This window comes from Charadrius vociferus, unplaced genomic scaffold (assembly GCF_000708025.1).
Source record: "Charadrius vociferus isolate BGI_N301 unplaced genomic scaffold, ASM70802v2 scaffold212, whole genome shotgun sequence".
NCBI lineage: Eukaryota > Metazoa > Chordata > Aves > Charadriiformes > Charadriidae > Charadrius > Charadrius vociferus.
In genome coordinates this window covers 2,305,431-2,328,016 of record NW_009647223.1, presented here as the reverse complement: position 1 = coordinate 2,328,016, position 22,586 = coordinate 2,305,431, and the positions used below count along the sequence as shown (strand labels likewise).

General features: G+C 38.6%; 1 protein-coding gene across 1 annotated transcript; it reads left to right on the top strand.

The window, feature by feature from the left end:
• Positions 1–2,217: 2,217 nt before the first annotated feature.
• ADRA1B (adrenoceptor alpha 1B) lies at positions 2,218–20,586 on the top strand. Its single transcript, XM_009879808.1, has 2 exons — positions 2,218–3,190; positions 20,027–20,586. The coding sequence occupies exons 1-2, from the start codon at positions 2,218–2,220 to the stop codon at positions 20,584–20,586; spliced, it is 1,533 nt and encodes a 510-aa protein (XP_009878110.1).
• The last annotated feature ends 2,000 nt before the right edge of the window (positions 20,587–22,586 follow it).

Below are 22,586 nucleotides of genomic sequence, written 5' to 3'. Positions count from 1 at the left end.
AATTTAGCTCAAGCACCAAGAGTGGGAAGATGCAGGCTTCACTGTAGGCTATGCAGTCCCACCAGGACACCCAGGCAAGCAGCTACTCCTGCTGCCCTCTGCGCTCCCACAACTCCACTGAGAGTGGTACCAAGTCAGATGCCCCGGCCATGCACAGCTGTAATCACACCTCCCAACAGCCGAGTCTGCACCTTCACAGGAGGAGAGAACTCCTAGCCTGAGGAATTCACGGACTAAACAGACAAGGCAGAGACACAAAATCAGAAATCACAAACAAAACTGAGTGGCTACATGGAGTCCAACAAGAATGGTAAGTGTGAAAGATATATGTCCAAAATCAAAGGCTGCTAACTGCTTTTATTAGCAATGAAAGCTCTGCCTTAGAGAGAGCAGAGGCAGAAAAGCGGAGGCTAAGCTCATAAATTGCGTGTTTGTTCCTCTTCCCTTCAGTGACTCCATGACATGTTATCATGTCATTCTTGTAAATGTTTCAAAGAAAAGTTTTTGAATGATAGTGCTTTGCTATAGTCCCTGCTGTTGGGAAGGGCTATGCAAACATCTGCCATACACTCCTCAAATAAAATTCAACTAGAGCTTTTGTTTATGTGGTTTGTCCTTAAAACCAGCACTCAGCTGCAACTTTCAGCCATAGCTGCCTTATTAAAAATGAACCTTTATTTTAAACACAGTACATTTTGTAACAGGAAAATCAATATACAGTAACCCAGAGTACTGCAGACAACAGCTGTAGGACATAATCTGATGACAGAAAGTTGAGAACAGTATTTTGGCAGTTGTATGTTCAGCTAATCTTTCACTTTTTGTTTTTAATGGCACCGAGCTATAAAGATCTGAGATTTCTCCCCACCTGGTGACCCAAAGCTACACAAAATGAAGAAACCAAGAAACCACTGTTTTCAATGTTAAACGCTATTAAATAAAAAGTAAATCAGTTATTTATTTTTTCCTTTCTACGACACTGTAGGTCTTCCCAGAGCTACAACGAGTTAACAACAGCCTCAGTGATCTCACAGCCCTTAGCAAAGATATAGGAAGATACTTAAACATAAAGAGTACCTTGAAAAGACTACTAAATACTTTTCACTGCCTTCACTTTGGCTGTGGGTAAGGGTGCTCCGCTCTGTTCAAGGCTGGGATTCACAATGCACCTATGTTTAGAAAAGTTACCTAGGTAGAAAAGAGGGAATGAAGCCACAAATATGCCTGGTACACAGGAGTATAGAACAAACATAAAGATCTTAATAGAGACTGCAATTTTGATCATCTGTCACTTTTTCTTTATAAACAGAAAGTTTACAATTAGAGACAAACTACTCCATGTATGGTTTTATGCCATCATTAAATACTGAATCTACAGGACTAACTAGGGATTTTTGGAACCCACCCATTTGTCCTTAGAAGGTGGGAGATGATTAGTTCTCTAAAATGGCATGTGATTCACTTTGATTACAAAATAAACTCAAATACATTTTCTTGTTGAGCAAAAGGCAAAGGGCGCTAAATCATTCTGTACAGAAATTGCTTTTTTCACCACATCCCACTGAGTATATTTTCCTCAGATAATGAAGCTGTTTTTTTAAAGGTTTCCAATCCAGATTTATGTGGCAAATGCTTTAATTAAGATTGATATATTCCATTTGTTTAGCTTTCAGAATTGTATATGGAAGTTTTAACTTGAACTGCATTGCCCTCTAGTGCTGTGACGGGGCCGGCCGCGGTGATGTCACTAGCACAGGCAGCGCGAGCACAGCCAGCCAGTTCATGCAGAGCTGCCTAAATGCTGACAAACCCTTCGTGGAGACGCATGTCACAGCAGCTAGGCAGGGGCATCCTTCCAACAGAACCACAAATGCACAAGGGAAAACAGTAAACCTGTCTTTTATTCCAGGGACGTCATGATCAAAACGGCTACTTTCGAGCTCCAGCCAAGACTTCTGCCTGCTAATTTCTGTTTAAACGAGTCTGTATGAGAAATTAAGCAAGTTTGAACAGCCTATTATTTCTGACAGGCTTCAGAGGACTTCACGCTGTGCAAGTTTTACGTGCTTATAGCTGACAGCTTGCTGGGGAGATGAGTTCTCAATCTAAAACTGGCCGTGGCTTTGAAGCAACTTCTTGGGTAGAGAGATAACTTTCAACTGAACTCAAACCATCTGCGTGTTGTGCAAGGGATCCAACCATAACTTGCTATGGAGGATGATTTTTAAGATGAATACCTACCTTGGCGATAAATCAAATTCATCGATACCTGGATATTTGAAAGTGTCTGCACTAAATAATGGCAATCTTTCTGCAAACAACTCCAATGAGACAGCAAGCAATCTGGATTCACCTGCCTTGGATATCAGTAGGGCAATAATTGTGGGGCTTATCCTAGGTGCCTTTATACTCTTTGCTATTATAGGTAATATCTTGGTAATTCTCTCTGTTGCTTGCAATAGACATTTAAGAATACCTACAAACTATTTCATAATTAACCTCGCAATAGCAGATTTGTTGCTGAGTTTTACTGTCCTTCCATTCTCTGCTACACTGGAAATCCTTGGCTACTGGGTTTTGGGGAGGATATTTTGTGATATCTGGGCAGCAGTTGATGTGCTATGCTGTACAGCTTCTATTTTAAGTCTATGTGCAATTTCTATAGATAGATATATAGGAGTACGTTATTCTCTCCAGTATCCAACTTTGGTAACAAGAAGAAGGGCAATTTTAGCTCTCCTAGGTGTCTGGGTCCTTTCCATGGTGATTTCTATTGGGCCTCTTTTGGGCTGGAAAGAACCAGCACCCAAGGACGATAAAGAGTGCCGTATCACTGAAGAACCATTCTATGCTTTGTTTTCTTCCTTGGGGTCATTTTACATTCCTTTAATCGTCATCCTTGTGATGTACTGTCGGGTCTATATAGTGGCAAAAAGGACTACTAAAAACCTGGAAGCTGGGGTTATGAAAGAAATGTCCAACTCCAAGGAGCTGACTTTACGGATTCATTACAGGAACATTCATGAGGACGCATTAAACAGCACCAAATCCAAGGGTCACAATCCCAGGAACTCCTTAGCTTTCAAACTTTTTAAATTCTCTAGAGAAAAGAAGGCAGCGAAGACGTTGGGAATTGTGGTTGGCATGTTTATCTTGTGCTGGCTACCCTTCTTCATTGTTCTGCCACTAGGTAAGTTGGTAATCAAGGGATTGCGATGGGAAGGGGAGGAAGACGGTTAGTACTTTACTACAAAAATGTCATAGAAAAAAATCAGATGAATGATAAGTAGATATAACTTTGAGAACTGCAGGTGAGCAGATGAAAGGAAGGGAAGTGAAAGTAATTTACTTCTGATGTTGGCTTTTTCAAAGAGTCATGCTGAAACTTTTTAAAGTGTGCAGCCTGCAGAAAGTCTGCTTATCAGGTAGTTCTTCTCAGTGATGGGGGTGGATGTCAAATCAGGGGACAAAATCTTCAGAGTTAATATATTAAATCCCCTTTATGATCCTTGTTTGAATTGAATTACATTTCAGAAACATATTTATAGGATGCTTTAACAAAAATCCTGGATAAGAAGACAAAAAGACTTCAGCACTGAAATGTTCTTGTTTTAGTTTACCGTTAGATGTTCAGACTACAATACAGTAGGTCTTCTGGCATTATTAGGTGTCTTAAATGGAAATGAACCGGATCTAATGATGAGGTGCAAAACTCCCTTGAGCTTTGGGAAGCTGAAAAAGTTCCAGTTCTTAGTTCAAACGTCACTGATCAAATCCCAAAAGCAAACACATGAAGCTCACTGATCCTCACAGAAAGGTCCTCATTGGTTTCAACAGGTCTTAGTTCAGACATTTCAGGAGATTGCCATGTGAGCTTTTGTCAGCCACTTCGTTCACTTTCAACTTTTCAACTTTAAAATACTATTAAAGCGTTTGATGTAGCGCTTTGTTTGCTTTTTTGATTTGCTCTGTGTTCCCAAGTCCTTGCTTGTATTGTCTTTAACACTAGCACTACCTCTGAAGTGGAATATCTCAAGACATTGAATTACTAAGCTCTCAAAAATGTCTGTCCAAAATTCATTTCTCTGAGACACAGACAATCTGGCAGCCTAAATATGGAAAGAGTTGGAAAAGGGAAAGGGAGAAAAAGCCTTTACTGATGTTCTGTATTCATGTTTACTTAGTTACTCTACCAAAACATTTCTAATTAAGTGGTAAGCAAATATTTTGAGAGACTTGTAGAAAACTAAACTGAGTTCAGCAACCTGGTCCTGTTGAAGGGTTATAAAATTATAATTTCAGTGAATGTGTAATATAATTTAGACTAGAATCTTTACTGCAAGGCAATTACTTAAGCTAATTGTTGCAGGGCAACTTTATAATCTCTAGCTTACTGTATCATAAACTTAAAAATCTTTATGATTCAATAACCTGCATAAAGCTAATGTTAAGGATGTGAAAAATTCCAAACAGAAGGAAAATTGTGAGCAAAGTTCTCTTTGGCTACTGAAGTTTAAGTCCTTGTGCTGGCTCTTAAAGAAAGTTTATAACACAGAGCAAGTTTCCAATTACTGCAAAAATATATACCTGTGGATAGAAATATGTTTTCACCATATGGTACCAGTAGTACTAGATATGTAGCTAGTAGGTCATGATCCTATGATAAAGTAGATTCTCTCCTTTATTTTGAATTATTGTAAGAACTTGGGAGAAAAAAACCCAAATGTGAGCGCAGTAGAGCATATCCTTAGCTAGCAGAAGCCAGTATAGCTACTGACACTGTTCAACAAACACAGATGCAGACCAGTCCATTAAAAACAATATGGTCACAGGCAGAAGCAATGTAAGAAACAAGTTTTTTGAAAGGCTGTCAGCTTTCCCTTTGAGAAGTTATTTCAAAACTCCTGGTATTTCCTAGGAGGTTTAATGAGTTGTTGCTTAAGACACCTGAGTGGAGAATTTATTGCTTGTCACAATACAATTTTATCTCTCCTATAAACTGTGTCCAAGGCATCAGTGAGGTGACAGGCTGAGAGCCTCCACCACAGTGTGCTGTGTGCTGGCAGAAGCGCTGGGTGGGCTGAAGGGCTAAACCCACTGCTGTGGGCTCTGACCCGCCACAGACTAAGTGCCTGTGGCCCCCAATATACTCACTTCAGCACTGTGAGTACTCGGTGCCCCATAGAGCTGAGGTTCAGGAACAGTTGCTATTGTGTCAGTTTGAAGAGTGAAAAAATCAGCATCTTGGCATTGCAATATAGACTGCTGGCTCTCCTGTCCTCTAGAAACGCTTTCAGCGGCCCAACTCTTAACTGACAGCCTTTAGTCTAAGAAAGGGGGGGGAAGGAGGGAGGTATACATAGTAGCCCATATAGTATCCAAATGCATTTAAATAGTAGGTACTTTGCTTTGCTGACAGGGAATAGGGGTGGTTTTGTTCCTTGTCCCTGTTTTCTTTTTTTAACTTATTCAGCACACTCCAGAAACTTGTGCTTTTCATCTCTGTGTATCAATGCAAAGTTAATTAATTATGTTAGGCATGAAGAATTGCTCACTACAACAGGTGGGGAAATGACCTTTTCCTGACCTGCATAATACAGCCATTCTTAACTGGCAAAGAGAGTAGAGCAGTGGAGAAAGACTCCTTAAGGAGATTGCTGTGTGCTGCATTCTTCATACCAGAAATCTTTTGCTTCGTGTCTTCAACTCACAAAATTAAATTAAATGCTGTTACGAACCCTTACAAAAAGCACACGATAGTATGAAATTAACTTCAGTGACAGGCAAACTGTAGAATCCAAAAGCTACTGATGATTAACAGAACTATCCATAGGTGCCCTGGGCTACTATAATGACAACCCACTTGCTCATAAGTGCAGGACTGCAACTACAATACCTTTTGTGCTACTGAGTCCAGACTAGATATTTACCTGGAAGGATAGGCTTCTTACTTATTTTCTGTATTTTTCACACCTTATATTTGCACCATTAACCCAAATCATTCCCTCACATCCACATCTTTACGATTTATTTTTTTCCTCCATGTTTCAGTAAGTAATGCCATGACTCTGCAGAATGGCATTAGCAGAGCAGCTTTGGATTTCTGAGGATCCAACCACAAAACATTTGACAATTCGGTAAACATTATTTCTACAACACCCCAAAACCATGTCTGAACAAATCTGCTTATATGTAGATGAGTTTACTTCATGTTAAAAGTGTTCTCAACTCTTCTACTAGTTTCTCAGACAAAATTATAATCCTTCCACTCCAGCATTTCAATATATTCCACAGCTACCCATTTTGATATCCCTGACAAAGGATTATTGCATCAGGTGGCAGATACATACTGGGAACTGATGTGGTGCTGAAAGCAGGGATATTGCTTGAATAAATATTTCACAACAAAGGAAAAGAAATAACATTAAGACTTCCAAAGTGTTTTTCAAGCGAGAATCAAGCTTTGCAAGGAAAGCTCTCTGACAGAGCTCTGTATACAGCTACAGAGAGGAATTACGGCACTGACACTATGATGTACTGAGCATCATGAAACGATCAGCACAAAGAATGACCCACAATCTCTTTTTGTAGAACTGAACCATGCTGCTTTTAGTGTTAAACACCTGATGATGCAGCAAAACTGGTATCAAAGAGACGCATGTGAGAAATTTGGTTTTATTTCAGTAGTTACTAGATATTCTTCCCAGATAGCAATAGAGATATAAAATGTCCTTTTTGTGCACATTCATAAAGGCTCCATGGCTTTGTAAACAGTTGTCTTGCCACTCAAAATTATTTGTGGTACAGCAAAAAAATAAAATGAAGACATATGTGTCTTTGAGACAACTTCTTGTGCCATAAATTCAGTGACTCAGCTTTGAGGAGTAAATATCTTGCTTCTTTAAAATTAATGCTTCTTTTCTTCCCCCTCATCCAAATCCTTTCTTAGGCATCAGGACTATATTAAGTACGCGTTGCTGAAAAATGCTGAGTAAAATAGATAACTTTTATCTAAAGAATAGAGCGCTGCAGAAATAAGGTAACACTCATTAAAACTCCCTCCTTTAAACAAAGTAATATCCAATTTTATGCCAATACCTTTATTGAAAAAATGAATCCAAAATGAAGGATCATATGTTTTCCTCTGACTACTAAGTAAAAGTTTAGCCTAATTCCTGTTAATTGACATATCAGATTGGGCTTGCCAGTCTTCTCTCAGACACACACACCCTGCAAAGGGAAAACTCACAACCTCCAGTACTTTAACTAAAGCATATTAACTTACCCATCCCATTGCTTAACTCCAGTGAGATCAGCAGAGCATTATTCACTTCCCAGTTCAGAGCCTAACTCCCCCTGCTGCCACAAAGCCTGTGATCATATTGGCTGAAGTCAGAAACAAAATTCTTTTAACTTAACTGTCAGTGGGATAAGGTCCTAAGAGCCTCATAATGAAGATACAAATGTTTTTACTATCCTTACATATTAAGCTTTTGAAACCTCTCTATAAAATAATAGAAAAAACCCATAAAGTATTCTGCATGCTACAGGTCAGCCAATACAAAATTATTCTTAAAATAAAATGTTATTCAAGTACAGTATGTAGATTTATGTTACATAAGGCCAACCTCTGCATCTCTGCACCAAGAATACCAAATTAGGCCACTTAGTTTCCCATGGGAAACACTTCAAGGCATTAGGTCCAGTGTTGTCAATGCTACCGGGTTCTGCTTTCTGCAAGGCTTTAGGCCTCATTTGTCTCTCATCTCATTTTGGTCTTGTGCCCTCTTCCCCTCCCTAACTAGCCTAGCTATCTAGATTTGATGCTGTCAAGTCAATAGTTATACAGAATTTCGACAAATTTATGATATATGTAGCAATCTTACCCTCTGCCCGCTTGCAGGTCAATGTTTGGTACAATGTTCAATTGCACAGGTGATAGCAGGAACCTGCTCCTCCTATTTTCTAGCCAATTCCTGTGAAACTAAACATCATAACGGCATTTCTTGACCAGTACAGCATGTTTTGTCACACATGAAGGGCTAGATTATTTTAAGATTATTCGGTTTACTATTAAAATATCCTCCCTTAAGCACCGGGTTAAGCCTTTTGGTTTGCAAAGGATGCCAATTATCAGTTACTTACAAACTTTTATTTTTGTTATTTGTTATCAAAGCAGACAAAACTGCACAAATTCTGGGGTACTTCCTATGTAGGCTTTTGATTTGCAGGTCAGAGAAACAAAGGGAAATCTTAAAGTGTACAGTCTTACAAAAACAAATATGCAAAGCAATACAGAGAAAATACAAAGAAAACAACTTATGTTGACTATCCAAGCTCAGGAATGGCAGCAACTCCTATCTCAGGTGATGAGAAAGCTCCAAGGAAAAAAAATTCAGGACTGAGCCACTGGGCAGCAATAGGGAATCTCAAAACTATTGAAATCAAAGACAGTAGAAAAGCAATATTTTCAGAGGAAACACTGCATTCAGCATTCAGCATCCAGCAAGGCAGTGGACACAAGGTCCTTATGCCAACGGCAGATGCAAACACATGTGCTATTGTTTAGGTTGGTAGTCGTGATGAAAGCACTGAGTAAAGTTATACGTATGGATGTGGTCCTAACGCACTGAGGCCATACCTCAGGATCTCAGCTGCACGTTCTTTAGTGTGCCTCTCTGTGAAATACATAAACAAAAAGTGATGAGTTTTTAGTATCTTTACTAAAGTCCTCCTCCATAGCCCATTGCAAGATTTTGAGCTATTTTGATGGGCTTTCAAGTGATACCTAGAAACAGAAAAGCAATAATCATCAGTCTCTAAGTAACAGAAGAGAAAAATATACTGGAAGTTCATACAATATCTTTGTAGCTGTGTGATTCAATTCCATGCTAGAGTCCAATTATTTACCTACGATGTCCAAGACAGATTGCCTCACTTAGAAGAGAGAAGGGGAGAAAAAGACACCAAAGCATGCCCCATAATTGAAGATATTTAAGTATAATAAATGAAATGTCAGCAGACTTAGATTAGCTTTCCTAGGCTCCCTTAATCAGCTAATCCTTTGCAAAACAAGCATAAACTTGGCCCATATCCTTTCTAGTTAGAAAACTGCAAAAGTCTATAACTCTTTTGAACAAAATAACAGTAACAATAATGTTATGTTTCTGTCCCTCTCTACTGTCAGTTTTAGATTACTGAACAAGATTCTTATCAAAATTGATCTTTATTTTATCATATTTATATGAGGGCAACACAATTTAAACACAAGTAAATTCTCTCCATGGTGTAAGTCATCATAGCTGTTCTGGACTGAGAGAAGGTAGACTACTATATACAAGGATATATAGGATTTGTGTCAATATGTAAGTGCCGGATGGAGTTTTTCCACCTCTCATGTATTTTCCATACCTTGAATCTCCATATTTTGTTATTCAAGATACACTCAGAATTTTTGCTAATATGACAACTATGGATGAGGCAAGAAAACTTCAGTCCTGTTGCTTTTTATTTTCATTGTTCTTTTTTAAACTACAGCTTTCCTCTTTCTTTTTCTTTCTGGGCTGCACAAATAGAGCTCCTATTTGTCTTTTCTACTGCTCTTCTAAATACCAACTTGCAAATGGTCTGTTGTACTATAAGTTTTTAAAAGTAATTTTTCAACTCTCAATGCTTTACGCATCAACACTATCTTTTGCATAATGCTGTAGGAAGGACAGTCATGGACTGCAGACCAGAGCAGGACCTCTGGAAATGATAGATCATCTCTTAACTTCTGCCTACCAATCAGAGACAATCTTACCATGCCAAGTGTGCCAATGTAGCTCTGTGGTTAAATATGTAGGCACTTTTCCTTTAAATATGCAAATACAGCTAACCTGCTCCGCAATTGCTTTTAATATAAGAAGGTGTAGGAAGTCTGAGTTTTCAGAAAAAGATCTGATCCGTATTTGTACTACAACTTCCATCAGCAAAGCTTCAAGGGAGGTAAAGTCTTGATTTTATTTTGGCCATTCTAGGTAAGTCTCTATTTTTGGAGCATCTTAAATTTGAGCCAATGTGAATGAAGTTCATGCAGGTCTCATAGAAGTGATTTATTCATCTGAAATATGAGGCACCCTTTATCAGAGACGGATAGTGTGGATGATAAGAAATAGTGGATTTCAATTAGGATAAGAAAACAGAAACAATAACCTTTCTCAGCCTATGAGAAAGCAAGGAAAATGTTTTTCTTAGGTTTTGCTCTTACTCGTGAACATATCCATAGGGGATCTTTATGGACAGATTCTGCATTTGTGTATGTCTGCTACTTTCATTTGCCTGATTAAGAACTTTTCTACACAGGATCAGGCCTTAGATTGGTAGGCGTTACTGAGCTTAGTTAATACCAATAATGTATTGATTTGTAGACATTTATTAACAGATGTCCCTGTTTGAATGGGATGGAGGAATGAGTACAAACCACTTTGTCCCTGTGAGGACAGTTAGGGGAGATTTCTCTGTGCGACTTCCTTGACTCAACAGGAAAACAGGGAACTGAAAGACTCAAGGGCTGAGGACTGGTTGAATGATACCTTCATCACCCTTCACAAGTGTTTGCTCAATGTAGGGCCAGAAGGCTCCAGCAAAGAGAATCCTGCAACTGCTATAGGTAGTCAGTTCTAGGACATAAATTCCTCACAACGCTTTTCTTAATAGCTGGCCTAGATCATTGGACATATACGTAATATACCTATTAATACAATGAAGAATGAGAACTGCTGTACTTGCAACAGCATCGTGTTTGTATTTCTATGTCTCCCACATTATCTTGTGCAATATCATTGTCTAGTCAGTTATTCCTTATTTGATATTTCTCCTTCCTCAACAGCGAAGTGCTCTCCCCCAACACACACACACAAGTTACCCAGAAACACTGGAGTGCAGCCCTGCACCATGTTGGTGACTGCAGAGTTACTGTGATTCCCATGGTGTCCCCCAGCCTGGCAGCCCAGGTGCCACTGGGATAGGCAGCCCAAGGCATCCCACAGAGACATCAACATGCTTGAAAACCACAACCAAAATGCTGCCATCATTACCCGTTTGTAGTAGTTGTTATTTAACCATCTTTCCTTTCATTTTCTTTATTGAATTTTATTCTGTTGATTTTGGATGCTTTTCCTATTTCTGAAGATCTTTTTTCACTGTTATCCTAACCCTCTTCTCCCGAAGGCGTGCTGTCCCTCCCGGCTTGATGAACTCTTAATTTTATAACTGTACTCTTTATTTCATCCTCTACTGTTTGTAAACTGTAGGGTTTTTTCCTGTATTAAATAAGTCCAGGGGAATGTAAACAAACACTGAATGCTGGAAGGAAAGAAATCAGGAGCTTTAGAAATCCAATTAGCTTTAAAACCTTGGCATGATGACTTGGCTAAGCATGTGGTAAAAAGGACCACAGAAAGCTTAAATAAAAGACGAACGCATCCTTTCTGCATTCTCTAAACTCATAACAACTCTGATCAGAGGCAGCTTATTATTTTTACAGGGAGAATTTTACTAGCCATACGCATGTAGCATTTGAGCTTTCCCTGTTCATTAGGAAGTGGCTGTAACTCAGCCATTAGCACCTACCAGCAGTTACAGCTGCAGTAGGAATTACAGCGTGAACTGCGGGGGAGAAGCAGAGGTTCCCAGCCAGGCCACCAGCAGCCATCTACTGCCTAGCACTGGGAAAGTCTCTCACTGGTCACATTACAAATTTGATCAAGTCACTTTTCATAGGAATGCTGAGTTCCATCATAAAAAAAATTCTTGCAAAACAATACTCATCTTTGCAAAAGTTTTCTTCTCGAGCACAGATTGAGAGACAGGGTTTGATATTTTTGAAGCTTCCCGTTTTTCATGTTTCAGAACTCACTTGTTATCATTTTGTATTTTGCAATGCTTTTCAGCACTACAGCGATTTTTAAAACATTGGAACTTTCTCTTGTGTGGAATGTTGAAAAGCACAGACTTAACTCCAGTCAGAATGACTCCAATCTGCACCAAAATGGAATAATTCCCTCCTCTGAATGAAGGAGGATATGTTTGCCTTCCAAGGTTACCTTAACTATTTAAATTTGACCAGACTCTATAACAAAACTTCCAAATACTTATTACCAATTCTCTATTTCCATTTTATGGTATTCAAACAAGAAGGTGGTTTTCATTCCAGAATACCCCAACTCAGTGTTTCAAGTTTTGAAACACTTCATTTTCTACTTGTTATGAGTAAAGACACATAGCTTCAAATTTTATGGCTTTTCTTTAATCTTAAAACAATGACAAAAACCTGTGCCGTGAAGCTCTCCTTCTACCCCATTATAATTTCACAACATATTTTCTTGTAGCTAGTTTGCTATTACTGGAATATTAACTGACACACAGTGAAGTACTTAAAAAACTCCAGACCATTTTGTTTCAATAAAAACAAATGTTGTATTTGTTCCAGTAAACAGAAACACCCTAGGTTGGCTCTCATCTAAGCAAAACTGGATTTAGATCTTGAAATGTGATTTTTGTAACATGTAGAAAAAGTAGCACCTGATAATCCAAAACTCATCAATAGATACTTTTTGTCCTTAAATCCAAGAAATTCACAGTGCTCCTGCCCAACTACTATCTAATCTAAGTATCAAATACTTTAATCTGAACAGTACTGATGATTCTGAGTAATTTAGATACTTAATTGATATCAAATACACAACTTATTAAAAATGGATGTTTAATTAATAGAAAGTCAATTATCACAACATAAAGAGAATAGAAAAGAGATTAGCAGTTGGATTTAAAAACTAAATAAGACATAAGGAGAGTAGAAATAAATATTTAAAAATTAAGAGGAAGAAAGGAAATAAGTAACTGGAAAGTGAACATGCCTGGATGGAAAAAGAAAAAGCAGAGGTATTAAAGAGAAGGCAGACAGTAAAGGAGAATGTGGTTAATTTCAGACTAAAAAAATCATTAATAGTCTAACATTTTCCTCCCAGTGGGTACAAATAATAAATGCACAGCATTCTTGAAAATACACACACACAGAATGACCTCTCCCATGAAGATGACTCACACAAACATTAACATAGGATGCAAAACTATTCAAAAGCCCCTGTCAGAGGCAAGCTGCAGCATATTGGGCTGTATAACAGGAATGGAGCCAGTAGATGGAGTGAAGTGATTGTGCCCTTTTACTCAACACTCATTAGACCGTGTCTGGAGTACTGCATCCATGCAAGGGAAGACTGATAAACTGGAGTGAGTCCAGTGGAGGCAACCAAAACAATCACGAGCCTGGAGCACATTGTGTGAGGGGAGGGTGAAGGAATGGGGCTTCTTCAGCCTGGAGAAGGGAAGGCTTCAGGGGACTTAACGCAGTGTTGGCCCTGCTTTGAGCAAGGGGCTAGACAAAAGACCCCATAACATCCCTTCCCACTGCAATAATTCTGTACTTCTATTCAGTTCTTGGCTTTCAGTCCCATCACATATAAATATATATATTTTCCTTGAATGAAGGATGAAAGGAGGATATATAACCACACAGTGGAACTCAGTGATATTTCACAAATGTTGGTCCCTTACACATAGCTTTTATTTCCCCTGTGTGGCTGGAAGTAGCACACAGAGCAGAAAGGCACAGAGATAGCAAAGACACTTTCAAAGGTTTTAGCTCATAAACATTACCTTACATGTTATTTTTCTGATTTAAACTCCAGCTAATCACTGTAGTATCTGATCACCTTGAATGTGTACACAACTGGAGTAACAAGTTTTCTCCCTTCTCCTGGAAGAGGTTTGGGGGGTTTTGTTGGGTTGGTTGGTTGCTTGCATTAGTGGGTCTAATTTTGATACTAAGTTCTTTCTTCCATAAAGTGGAAGTGGAAACTCAAACATGTCCTGTGTATCACACTTTCGTCAAGAAGCTCACCAACATTAAGGATCCTTAAATAGAAGGTCTTAACTTTCCCATCCTCCTTTCTCTATGAATACAGCAGTCAGTTGTGAGAGGTAGCAAAGGAGCCAATATTTAGATGGAAGAAAAACAACAGAGCAGGAAAGAATACAATAGAGTAGTGTGTGTGTGTGTGTGTGTGTTTCTCCTCTGCAGAGGGCTACATCAAAACCTGCTTCAGTGATAAGTTTTCCTTCCTTAAGAGTATTGGGATTAAGCCAGTCCAGAAGACTTTCCTGCTGCTTACCCTGCTATTTTAAGGACTCTTCCAAAATCCACTGAAGTCCTTATGAGCTTTTGCAAAGGGTCGACTGACTCCAGTAGACTCTGAATATTAATGTCTCAGTGATGTTCTGGCCAGATATTCTGCAGAATATGTGAAGACAATTAATACGGCAACTTGTTTCACACAATGTTCCCTAATTTCATTGAGGGCACTTTACTTATTTTCTGTGCAATAAAGCATTCATTATAAAGAGCCAGTCAGACCCTAAATGAAATTAGCTTTTACTAAATAAAATACTTCTTAATTCCTTTTTATGATATTTGCTGTTGCTCAGTGTATTTCCAAACTGAATAGCTCCATCAAGTCTGGTGAGCACAGCTGGTTAAACTAATGGTCAAAAAACAATCAAAACTGATCAAGCTGATTGAGTTTCTGAAATATTTCCTGTTCTCCATTTGTGCTGGACACAGGCTTTGCAAAAACTTCATTGGTGGCTACGGTGCAATCAGAGGTAAGATTGTGGTGCTATGTTTAATAAACCACAGGGTTTAGTGCAGATAAATAAAAGAATAGAAAATAAACATTTGCTTAGAGTGGAGCTGTTAAACATGAAGCATCAGGAGAGCGATCAGTTTGAGTAGGGAAGCCACTCTGGCTACCCCCATCAGAAATAAATCACTGAGAAGATAATCATATGCAAAATTTTCCAGCCATTTTGAAAAGAAATCTAAATCAGTACAGGGAAATATCTAACCTGTTTATCACACTGTGATGGGAAAGTAGTTGGAGATTAGGTGAGGAAATATTAGTCTGATGTTTAGAGAGTGTGTCTAGTAGGCTTAGCTTTATCATGTTATCAAGGTACCAAAATAGCCCACAGTTGTTTGCACTGACAGGTTAATTATGAGGTAAAGCATGTGTGCAGCTAAATAGAAGGTATTGTTGTTAATTCCAAGAACAAGGTAGGGAAAAGGGTAATGTTAAAAATATACAAGCTAGTCAAAATATTTTGCATATCTTTATATGGTGAAAGGCAGTGGAGCTTTGCATAATAGTCACCAAATTAAACTATATTTAGCAGTACATAACATGCATAGCAACATCCATCTAAACCACCTTCTGGATACTGAAGAACAGCTTTTCTTCTGTCTCTGTAGAAAACTCAGGCTGGGATTCCACCCAATGGGGAGGGACTGAACACAAAAACTCAGAAACTTTCCAAAGCCCTGAAGAGAATAAGTGCCCAAATAAGTATCTGTCTCGGACATTCCATTTTTCTAACAGTTAATCCTTAACCTAAATAATGGATATATTTACCAAGGGGATCTAAGACTAGACTGTCAGTGGGATTCCAATATTGCAAATGTAAAACTCTGCTGGGGTGCCAAAACTTAATCCATAAAGTTTTCCTGATGAACACAGTTACATTCTGCAGAGTTAATCAGAAAAAGTAGGACTAGAAGGGATCTGAAGAGGTCATTTGTGGCATCCTCCAAACCAAAGGCTGGATTAGCTATACATAAATCAGTAGGTATGTGTCTACTCTGTTTTTAAGAGCCTCCAGGGTTGGATTTTTACACCCTTCTTAGGGAGTATGTTCCAGAATTTTCCTATCTTGGAAGACAGAAAGTCTTCCCAATCCATAATCTCGGTTTGTCTTGCTGCAATTCAAATCACTATGCTTCATAGATTTGCCACTGTGGACATGGAAAACAATTTAATTTCCTTCTTCTTCGCAGGTATGTTTTTAAAGACAAATTGTCATGTTTTCATTCCTTTTTCCTTCACCATCATGAAAGTCATATTACAAAACTACTACATTTCACAGCATCTGTAGCTTTTGGCGGTGGAGGATCCCTTCACTACCCATGGATCCCTTCATAGGTAGAGTTTGTTATGATCATGTAGTCACTGCAGATAGCCTCTGCAGGGCCAGGAATGTATCTGATCACATGCATCAACCAGTTTCTGTTAATCTCAGGAAATATTCTTGAATTCTGCTTTTTCATGGGTGGTGGCGAAGGTAGCAGGACCCACCAAACACACTGCTTGAATGCGCTGTACTACCCACTGTGAATTCTAGTGGTTAAGAGAGTCGTGGCAGGTCTCATGGTTCTCTTCATGGCAAAACGAGAACTTTCTTACTGATGAAAAGCATTTAGCACATGTCTTTCAACTGATTGCTTTTACCTTCCCCCAGCTCAGATTGCCCACTGGTAAAATCAGGAGGATGGCACGAAGTCAGGATGACTGACAGATGAAAAGTGCTATCTGAGAACAAATGAGTCATGCTCCTATACATGAATTTATTCTCACTGGGACTGCAGTGACCTCACTTAATGCTAAGGCCTTCTTGGGATAATCGTCTACCACCTGATTTCTGAAAAAAAAATAGGAAGTAATAGTGAATTATACCATAGACAGAAATTAATAGATGAAATCCATCTGACTTCAGAGCAGTTGCATATATATACATATGGATATGTTAGGAAGGGTAGAGGAATTCAGAAGAATTCTACCCAGTTTTAATACATCAGTCTGAAATAAGAGCAATTAACACACCAGTCTATAAATCAATGGCTTATTTATGAAATTAATATTCCTTGTTCAGAAAAGCATACTTCCTCGCCTTATTGTGAAAAATTCATCTCCTAGTTTGTGTATAATTTAAGAGCCAAGCAACACTTGCATTGCACTGTTTGCAGAACCAGGAAGAAGTGGAGACTGAAGCAGCGTTTAACAATCAGTGTTTTCATTAAGTTCTTGACAGTTAGTCCTGAATTTCCTAGTTTTAAAAAATTTCTACTGCATGCTAAATCCTGATCTTTATTTTTAAATCACACCACCACATAGCTTTCCAAACTGATCTATTTCCAGATTTTCTGTTAATGACTCAGCTAGGATCATGATAGCTTTTAAATAATTGATTGGGGCTTAGTGATTTTTCTAGAATCAGGCCTGAATACAAGGTGCCTCCATCAGTCAGGGTTGCTATAAGGAAAATCTTTGCTCTTTTGTGGTAGTGCCCTTTAATATAAAAGAGCTTTGAAAATGCTTGCTGCAGCTGCTGAAAATGGCCTGCTGTCATTTTTTTTTCAAATGTCATTTGAAAAATAGATTATCATGAAAGATAAGCATAAGCTCCTTACCTTTTTTCCTTAAGGAACACATACTTCTTGAAGCAGTTTGCAAAGATGAGCCATTTTTCAGCACTCAGCATTTTACCTTTTTCCCTACTTGGTCTCCTAGTCTTTACTGTATGTAGTTATAGTGGGTTCATGTGCTGTATAGATTATACAAGCACAACTCATTTATCTGCATTGGTTCCCAGTTTTCTTCTCTACAACTTAGTTCATTTTATTTGTCCTTTGGGAATTTCACAAAATTGGGCAGTAAACTTCCTGTTTTTTTTTTTTTAATTTATTTTATTGAAAACTATACCATAGCATTTACTCTGTCCATATTCAACCTGCCTAAAAATATTTAAATTTGGTAGAGGAATGTCCTGTAGATTTTCAATTGTTATAGTATGAGAGAAAGGCAAACCAACTGATCTGGAAAAATTCACCACTGCTCATTCAACATTCACACATAAGAAAAAATGGGAGCATTTTAACCACAAGGTTTACTGGCCTTTCAGAGCTAAAAATAATTTCTATTTTACAGGTGTTCCAGAAATCAATTTAAGAAATTTATTAGTATAAGCTCCAAAAACTTCCTTGTTGCACAATCATTCTTTGTACTTATTTTGTAAAGTCACAAAGTTTCTCCTTTCTCTAAACTGAAGGGAAAATATTAGCAATTATTATTTACCAAGTGAATCCTGAAAAGGTTTGCAACTGTGCATGTGTGAGATTTTGGAGCATCTTCCTTATCTTGACTGCAGTTGTAAACATACATCAACTTTTCCTAAAGCTTCATAAGAATTTGACACCTATTTAATGGCTTATTCCATAGAATCACATGAATTGTTGCTGAATCCAAAGAGTATCTTACTCTCACAAGACACAGTTTTAAGTGCTTGCAGTGATTTGGTTTATCTGTTGAAAATTTATCAAATACAATTCATAGTGTCTCTGATGTTAGACATGTTATACTCTGTAGCTTCTGCAATATCAATCAGGACAGATGTAGGTTCTCTATGAGATGGACAGAAGAGCCATTGGTCAAACCCTGCAAATCACTAGCAGCAACAAAGCAATGTAGGACATGGGTTCAACTTACAAGAGTCTTGTACATGAAGTAAAAGTCAGTAAAGTGCAGGAGTCATGAAAGAAATACGATGAACCTTGTAATTTAAAACCTCCATTTTAACCTTAAGGGCTAACATGTTGCTTAGCTCTGAGGCACTAGGTAGAGCTAGTGCTAGTTGACACCATACAAAAACACTGCCAGGGAAAAAATCTATTATTCTGGATTCACAGGATCTTTCCTGACTCCTATTGCCCAAGTGAGGGGGAGGAAGAGTCTCTCGAGGCAGCTGATGCCATCTCAGCACCTTATTTTCTCTTCTGAGCCAGCTCAGGGACTATTTGACACACTCAGGAGGGCAGTGGGTATGTAAGGAATGACACGGACTTACCTCCCTTTGGCTTTCTTGTGAGCTAAGGAGACTCAGCCCCCTATAGTCAGCACAAGGCCAGCATTGTCATCTAGATAAACTGCAGTATCCGCTGTGGCACATAAAAGCTATTTACCCAAGAAGCTAGGAAGTGCTTTTGCATAGTTTTGAGGCCCAAGCCATGGCCTCTACATTGCTATGAGATGGGAAGTATGCCTAGAATCATATCCCTCCCCACTAAGGCATCCTGACAGTCACAACTGACTCAGCTGCTTTCACAGCCCAGGGAATCTGAAACCGCTCCAGTGTAAAAGGTCATGCTTCTCAGAGATGTGACACTCAGGCTTGAGTGTCACCTTCCTTTTGAAAAACCCTTCAAATCTAACTCCAGTTCTTGACATAATAATTCTCTCCTGAATCCCTGCTCTTTGATTACTTCAGCCAGACACAAAGGTGTTTTCCCAGCTGGATAACTGTTGAATGCCTGTTTTGCTTTAAAAATGTCATGCATTCTTTTATAAAGCCCCATTTGCTAAATTTAGCTGATCAATTGCATGTTTTCAATACTGAAAGTACATTAAATGGATTTTCCAGTATGAGTTTTTCATTTGGGCAGCCTCTTTAGGGAAATTATTTGGTTGTGAACGGAAGGGGAAGTATTCATAAAATAACCTCTTGTTTGGGTTACACCATTTTTAAGAATGCCCGAGATATGAGAAGTATCACAATTAACTTCAGGTTTCAAGAGGTTTGTACTATCCTAATAATCCAGATAAATGGGATGAGATTCAGGAGCTGCCAGAGAATGTATAAGTTATAAGGTACCTCTGGACACGCTCCTTCTGAGAAGCCCTGGAACAGTTAGAACTTTTTCTTCAAAAATGACATTTGAAAGTTCTTTGAAGGCACAACCTTATTCTGTGTGTGCATTGTGCAGCAGCTTGGACAATGGAAGTTTGATCTTTCATTGGGATCAATAGATGTTAGTGCAACAGATGTGTACATATAAACACAAGGACTAGTTGTTGGGGGTTTTTAATTCTACGTTAATTATATGATCCTTTGGCTTTCAGATGGTGGAAAGCATTTCCTTATTAGCTTTAAAAATAACAAAAATAACATTTTATTACTTAAAGACCAAAAATGAAAGCAACACGCATTTAAGATTTTTAATAAAAAGATTCTAACAGTGATCTGATGGGACATTTATACTTCCTAAAGGTAGGCAAACCAACTATCTCAGATATTGTCTCTGCTTGTTTCTTCTGAACAGGATCTCTGTTTTCAGCTCTGAAGCCCCCTGAAACGATCTTCAAGGTGATTTTTTGGCTTGGCTACTTTAACAGCTGCTTGAATCCAATCATCTACCCTTGCTCAAGCAAAGAGTTCAAGAGGGCTTTTATACAGATCCTAAAATGCCAATGCCACCGTCGAAAGCAGTTGGGGTGGTGGGCCTACAGCTACAGAAACTGGAATCGGTGCTCCTTTGAACACCCTAGGAAGGACTCTCTGGAAGACAGCGGGAGTTTCCTAAGTGGCAGTCAGAGGACATTATCTTCAGCATCTCCCAGCCCCGGCTACCTAAGCAAAATCACTCACCCACATATGGAGATGTGCACATTCCAAGAATGGAAAAACAGCTCTTTCCTGAGTCCCTTACAGGAAGGCAGCAGACAAAAGGACCCATGCCAGTTCTTTACCTTCAATCTCTTAACAGAGCGCAATGGACACGTTCCTGCTGGCAGCCAAGCTTCCAGCAATGGGGACCATGAGACCATCTGTGACACACTGAATGGCAAAACCGACTGTAGAGCAAACATGATGCTGGAATGAACAGATTCTGAACGGTCTGTTCTCTTTGTACACTAACCCGTTGGACTTTTAGCCCAGGTGAAGAAATGGACCTTTGCACAGTTTCTCAGTATAGCACTAGAAGGAAGCCAGTAAGGAACAGGCAGATTTATATCACAAGAGCGGCAAAGTCTAGGGGCTAACAATATTCCCAGTCAATTGCCAGAGAGGCTACTGAAGCAAGAACAGAATGTAGGCAAGGCGCTGCATAAACCCAGGGAAGTACACATCTAATTATTTAGCTGTCATGGAAGTGCTGTAGAACAGCCAAACATATGTATATAGAAGGAATGTACAAATATGGGGGTGGGGAGGGGAAATGTGTATGAATGTGTGTGTGTACATGTGTGCTAGCTGCATGTATGGATGCCTGAGAGTGGAAGTGAACAATGCAGTGTTATTTGTATCTCTCCAGGGTACTAGCTGCCACTGATTTTGCCTGTAAATTCTTACTGTTGTTGTACTTCACTGTACATTAGCACTTTAGAAATGGAAAACAATGTCAAAGATTAAAGTAATTTCGCAACAATTTAAACAATTGCACCTCTTACTATAGGACTGCAATTCAGCCAAGTTCCCTCACCGTGATTTTCACTTCAAAATAAAATACTCATAGCAGTTAAGTTTGCCATCATAACTCCTAGGACGCTCCAGAATCTCTCTGCAGCTGCTTCTCTTCCATGACTCCCTTACCACCAACATATGTAACTCCTCTATCCTTCACCATGTTCTTTTGTGAAAGCTTGAAAATACCAGCAGTGATGAGAGCTCACCATCTACATTTCAGCACATTAGTAACTGTCCTGTAAAAATACAGGCTACCAGAGGATCTGATTTCTAAAAGCAACACTCATAAATCACTCCAAATACCTCATAAAAAGTGTCGTGGACACAGCACAGAAGAGCATTGACCGCTGGAATCCCAAAACCCAGCCTTAGGACAGATACACTGAGCCCCTGGTTCTTTCAGCACACTTTGAAAATAGTGTTGCACATTTAGAGGCTTTTACTTTGCCACTCAGATAAGAAGTGAAAGAGTCAAAACAATGGAGTAGTGTAAATTTCACTGTCATTAATATTTTTCAGCTCAATAATACAGTACTGTAACAGAATTCCTGAGAATATCTCCTAGGATGTTTTAGGTTATGTTTGGAAGTTATTTTCATCTCTTGCAATTAAGTGTGAAGCATGAAACTAATGACTTATTTTTTTACGTGAAGTGATACAAATCATGAAAATTGGTATTTACTCCTTCCTCTAACCGAGATCTTGCTTATTAGGAATTTTAGTGACATTTTTTTAAAGCTTGAAACAGAGAATGAATCTTAAACAGATGTACTAAAGCCACTTAGGGACAGTTTAACAATGCTAGGACCCAGGGGAGAGCCATTTCCTTTTTTTTCCTTAAATGCATATTCGCTCATTAAGTTGACAGGAATGGATGTGGCTTGTGGTTAGATGAAATATCCCCCAGCTCAGTGAGCAACATAGGAAAGTCATGTTTGAAGGTCTTCCCATGGTCATATGTTACAGTAAGAACCACATAAGTATATTTTAGGTCTTATCCTGATTGAAATTATGGCCAGTTTCCTATTTTAATAATTCCATTTTGATTGTGGGGACGTCTGCAATTTCCTCTTAAAAGGACAATGTTTATAAAATTTAAAAGTATTATAAAACAGATAAAGTAACTCTTGTTCATATATTGAGGTTGCTATAAAGAATATTCTATCTAACTGTGACATACTAGTACGAAGCTATCCTCTTTGGGCCTCTAAATGGCAGAGAACTATATTTCTAGCCTATTGTTATCATTTTTGGAGGGAACCTACAGTAGTCTGTCAAACACTTTTGGGTTTTGTAAAGCTTCTTCAAAATTACTGTGAATTGGAAATAAATTCGTTTAATCTAACCACCTGACAGCACACTCCAGATAAATTTTGTGTCACACATGACTTGTAAAGTAAATCCAAGTAATGTTA